The sequence below is a fragment of the Furipterus horrens genome, unplaced genomic scaffold (genome assembly GCF_987537825.1).
Source record: "Furipterus horrens unplaced genomic scaffold, mFurHor1.1.pri manual_scaffold_11, whole genome shotgun sequence".
NCBI classification, from domain to species: domain Eukaryota; kingdom Metazoa; phylum Chordata; class Mammalia; order Chiroptera; family Furipteridae; genus Furipterus; species Furipterus horrens.
In genome coordinates, this window is record NW_028327181.1 from 78,958,405 (window position 1) to 78,963,559 (window position 5,155).

A 5,155-nucleotide genomic window follows, 5' to 3' on the forward strand; every position below is an offset into this window, starting at 1 on the left:
ACTGAGGTTTAATTTCATCTATCACTGAGTTCTGATATGATGTTAAAAATGTCCACACACAAAATGGCTATAATTTTGATTTTTATGAAGAAGGTACTATGTAAACAATGAATTAATATTAGTTATGTAACACTGCTGCCAGATCATAGCTGACAGCTTTTTTTCTAGAAATATTAAATTTCTTTAAAAAATTACAGCAATAATGAACTTGCAAAAGTAAGTTTATTGAAGCAAAGATACAATTAGAGCAAAGTTGTTGTTTCAACTTTTTGAAGAGCATTCTGGTAAGAAAAGAAGAGGCTGCAGAAAAATTGATTAGCATCTATTTCTGTAGAGAAAATTTTCCCTGAACTTATCTGGGAAGATGGCTAGATTGAGGAGATACTTCATCTGGGTCCTTTAGATTTTTTTTCTCTGAAAGATACTGTTATTGATCTGGAAGTTTCTCAGTTGACTTTCACCTCAGAAACGTTGCTGACTTTCGAGGAGACAACTTTGCCGTCCACCACCTCCTCTATGATGGTCTTGGTCACTCTAGTCTTGCTTGGATCTGAAAATCATAGAATCGCAATGTCAGTCTGGGAATGATCTGGAGAAATACAAGTGCATTCATTAAATATGTTTCTCTGGGTCATGTTACATAAACAACAGTATACACTTTTAACATGACAAGCAAAAAATGTTTTTACTTTTAAATTATAAAATTATGAACATTACAAAAATGCTTGCCTCTTCCTTGGCTAGAACAGCTTCCAGATCTTGAGTCACCAGAAAAGGAATCCTTGGATTCCGTGTTTCTGGATCCTATGTTTCTGGACCTCAAGTTTCTTAAGTCAGATCCTCCAAAGCCAGAACCACTGGAGAAAAAAAAAAAAAAGAGTTGTTTTCCTTTGCATTTTGCAAAGGCAGAAGCAATCCCCCATGCAGAGAGCTCTCCAGGATGAAGGTAGATGTTAGTTGGTTGGACTGTCCAAGACCCTTTTTGGTTTCATGACATAAATACACCAAGGTATGTCTTTTAGCGTGCTTGTGACTTTCACTTACCCCCCCTCTCCTTCGAGCAGGCGGCGGTAGGTCTCGATCTCCATCTCCAGGCGGGTCTTGATGTCCAGCAGTTGCTCATACTCTGCATTCTGGCATTCGGTCTCGCCTCGGATCTGACAGATCTGTCCTTCCAGGCTGCTGATCTGCATCTGAATTTCTGACAGCTGGGCCATGTAGTTAGCTTCCGTGTCAGCCAGTGTCCCTTCCAGGGAGTTTTTCTAAGTGATAAGTAAATAAACAAACAAATAAATAAGTAAATGTGAAAATAAGTCACTGATGACTTTTAAAAATTACAAAATTTTATAAGGTATTGGGAGAGGTACACTTTCACCAAGTTACAAGCTATATTGTTATATCTCATTGTTTTCTCAATTTTTGTTGGCATTACTTTTTAAAAACTAAATGTTTTATAGAAGTAGCATATATTATCTTTACTTGGAATGTTTTATGCTTTCCATGACCACAACACAGCCCTTCTTAATACTGCTTTTGTTATGTACCAAGTGGAACATCTTGGCAAAGAGGGAAAACTGAACCCCTCAGCTCCCTGTGGGAGATTTGGGAAAGCTTTGCATATACCATGGCCAGCTGGGACTGAAGCTCAATTTCCAGGGCCTGTAGAGTCCGTTTCAGTTCTGTCATCTCATTCTTGGCGGAGCTGGCTTCCCCGGCATCAGTGGAGATCTGTGCTTGCAGCGATGCACTCTAAGTAAAAATAAAATGCAGTCTCTGTGGGCTGATGGAATGAATGGAAGTGGCCTCTGTGTGGCCACAGGCTTAGCCGCTCAGCGGTGATAACCTACCTGCTTGTTGAACTGCTCCTCGGCCTCCCGGCGGTTTTGCTCAGCCAGCTCCTCATACTGTGCCCTCATGTCATTCAGTAACTTGGTCAGGTCAGTTCCTGGGGCGGCATTCATTTCGACAGTCACATCCCCTCCTGAGCTTCCTTTCATGTTCTTCATTTCCTAGCAGGGGTGGGGTGGGGAGGGAGCGACCAGAGTGATGAAAACAAAAGCAATGAGCTTCCTAAAATACATGGTTGAAACTAGGACACTGAAGGGGGAAAGATATAATAATTTGCTCATTATTACTTGTTTCCTGGTGCTAGGAGTTGGAAATCCATTCAGACAGAATTTATTTTCTTTTATTTTTATAGAATGACTAAGGGGAAAAATGGGTAGGCCAGAGTTGTTTAATAATGTGAAATGTGTTCCTACCTCCTCATGGTTCTTCCTCAGGTAGGCCAGCTCCTCGGTGAGGCTCTCGATCTGCATCTCCAGGTCGGAGCGAGTCATGGTCAGGTCGTCCAGGACTTTGCGAAGGCCATTGATGTCGGCGTCCACGGTCTGCCGGAGATGCAGCTCGTTCTCATACCTGGAAGGGGCCGCAGAAAGACAGTGCCGTACACTTCAAAGAGTACATGCATTCTTATATATTCAGGAAAGAGTTTTCTCCTCTGAGCTATGTGTTAAATGAAGGCTACTAAGTTATCTCTCGGGTTTTTTCCCCTGCAAAGAAAAATATGAGCCTAATGTTAATTCTGTTGATGAGTAATATGTTTTATGACAAAAATTTCATTCTTAATTTGTCTCTTTTTGTTGTTGGTGGAATGATGGTTCTTAAAGTTTACATTTGGGATGTTTGTGAATTTAGGTCTTGATCCCATATAAGATTAAAAAAAATTAGAATAAATGAAGCAAATAGATTGAATTTTACTTTTCCTACAACATTTGTTTTCAAGTCTTCACTTTTCTTACTTCAGTCTGAAGTCATCAGCAGCCAATCTGGCATTGTCGATCTGCAACACGATCCCAGCATTTTCAATAGTGGCAGCAATGATCTAGAAAAGGCAAAAATAATGAATGAATGGTGCTCTTGACCTTGTGCCTGCATGCCCACCTGTCAGGTAGATGCCCCTGAGTTAGCTTTTAAAGGAGAATTGCTTTGAAAACTTGCTTAGTAATGGCACCTGTATTGATGGTCCTGGTATATTTGGACTAGATCTTTCTGCAAAAAGGCAACAGTTTGCATACTACTGGAATAGGCACAGAACATTGTTTTACAGCACACAGCCCTCTGCACATTTCCACTGCTTTGGAAGATCAGTTATTCTATGAGATTGTTCAGAAAATTGCATGAAAAATGAGCTTCACTTTTTAAAAAGTCTTTAAAAGTTTATTTTCCATACAACCATGACAAAACACTTTAGATTCCACCATATTCTGATATACTATTTGCACTAGATTTTCTAGAAAGAAAAATAGTCTTAAAGACTATTTAAACCTAGCAAGGCACTAAAGTAGGTCAACCTGCTAGAATTAATTGTGAAATAGATTAAGCTAGTTTTGCCTCATTGCCATCGTTCATATATACATGTTAATTAGCTGCCTGTCATTGTATAAATTTTACCCTTATGTAGAAATACTCAAATTTGAGATGCAAATAGAAAATTAATGTGATTGGATGTCATATGTAGTACTGGCATAGTTAGCATATACCATGTCTGATTTTACATATCCATCAAGCAAACATGTTTTCAAAAAATTCCTTGACTTAAAATCTTCATTACAGTGAATGTTCTGAATAAAAGCAAAAGAGACAGTAGAAACTCACCGGTGGATAGTGTCTTACCTGATTTCTGAGATCTTCCATTATTGGATAGTATTTGCTATAATCTCTTCCAGATCCACCATCGCCAGACCCAGGCCCATATTTGTCATACCACTCCTTGATTTTATTCTCCAGATCAGAGTTGGCCTCCTCCAGGGCTCTGACCTTGTCTAGGTAATTGGCCAGGCGGTCATTGAGGTTCTGCATGGTTTGCTTTTCATTTCCAGAGAAAAGCCCTCCATCGCCAATGCCACCACCCACACCTCCACCAAAGCTGTAGAAGCCTCCACTAGCACCGCCACCGAATCCAGAACCCCCGCTGAATCCAGAACCCCCGCCGAATCCAGAACCCCCACCAAAGCCAGAACCCCTACCAACACCAAATCCAGAGCCTGAAGCTCCTCCAAAACCACTCCCTGCCGAGCAGCTACCAAATCCCCCTCCAAAGCCGCCTCCAAAGCCACCGCTCAGTCCCCCACTCAGGCCACAGCTGCTGGCTCCTCTTCCGAAGCCCCGGGTGGAGCCGCCCCCCAGACCACATCTGCTTCTGGTGCTGAAGCTGCTGCCACCACCAGACACCCTGACCGAGCTGCTGCCCCCAGCCCGGCAGGAGGAGATACGAGATGAACAAGACATGATGCTCCTGCACAAGTTAGCTTGTCCAGGCGAATAGGAGGGTGGCAGTGAAGAGCGTGTTTGCAGGTTGCCTTTTTGGCTCTTATATACCCATTTTTAGGGTGTTCCTTTTCTGTGTCACTTGTTAATCTCTGTTACAGTTTTGCTAAACCGCAATTGGATCATTTCTTTTTCCTGGACCCACTCCACAGGCTCTTTTTCTGAAGCTGGGTCAAAGCCTCGGGGCATTTACTATATGAAGAAAAAAAATAAGGTGGAGCAAAGCCAAAAAAATTTTTTTTTCCAGAATTACAATTTTAATCTTTCAGTGGTTTTAATGACTGATAATTCTTCTTGAAGGAGTAATTCTATTAAATTTGCTTTATGATTTCCCAATTGCTGGGCACATCCCTGGATCAACAAATGTCATTAAAATACTTAATATGATACGGGAAATTTCCCATCAAACTTGTAAGTTTTTGTTTGTATTGTTTTCTTAAAGTTGAAATTAGCTTCAGCATTAGCCTTAGTTTTAGATTTATTTGTCTCTATGATTATTTCAGTCAGCATATTTCTGAGGTTGTTGAAATTTGTGATTTTTATATTATTGTCTTCTTTGTATTTTGAGATCAAATTAGATATTTTTACTGTTAATAAGAAAAACTTAAAAAAATAATAGTCTCCCATGTATGTATTATTAGATCTTGGTAACGTGTTTATTCAAGCAGAGAATGTCTAAGAAAGACTGGAAAGTCTTTAGGCAGATTGTTCTAGCATCAGATCAGAGTGAATCTGTGCCTTGCTGCAAAGGTGATGATCTTTTTGATTGAATTTGAGTCTGATATAATACCAACTTTTCTCTTTAGACTCGCATCTTATGAAACTA

At 40.3% G+C, this 5,155-nt stretch overlaps 1 protein-coding gene across 1 annotated transcript; it reads right to left on the reverse strand.

The window, feature by feature from the left end:
- Positions 1 to 203: 203 nt before the first annotated feature.
- On the reverse strand, positions 204 to 4,332 carry KRT24 (keratin 24). The gene is made up of 8 exons (XM_090292915.1): positions 3,676 to 4,332; positions 2,802 to 2,884; positions 2,262 to 2,418; positions 1,848 to 2,009; positions 1,624 to 1,749; positions 1,045 to 1,262; positions 730 to 857; positions 204 to 550 (listed from the first exon to the last, which is right to left on the reverse strand). Exons 1-8 carry the CDS (start codon positions 4,288 to 4,290, stop codon positions 447 to 449), a joined length of 1,593 nt encoding a protein of 530 aa, XP_090149041.1. The 5' UTR covers positions 4,291 to 4,332; the 3' UTR covers positions 204 to 446.
- Between the last annotated feature and the right edge of the window lie 823 nt (positions 4,333 to 5,155).

Coding starts and splice junctions, on each gene's coding strand:
- KRT24 (XM_090292915.1), bottom strand. CDS start 4,290: ATGTCTTGTTCATCTCGTATCTCCTCCTGCCGGGCTGGGGGCAGCAGC. Junction 858..1,044: donor CTGCTCGAAGGAGAGGGGGG/GTAAGTGAAAGT, acceptor TTTTTTCTCCAG/TGGTTCTGGCTTTGGAGGAT. Junction 551..729: donor CTGTTCTAGCCAAGGAAGAG/GCAAGCATTTTT, acceptor TATGATTTTCAG/ATCCAAGCAAGACTAGAGTG.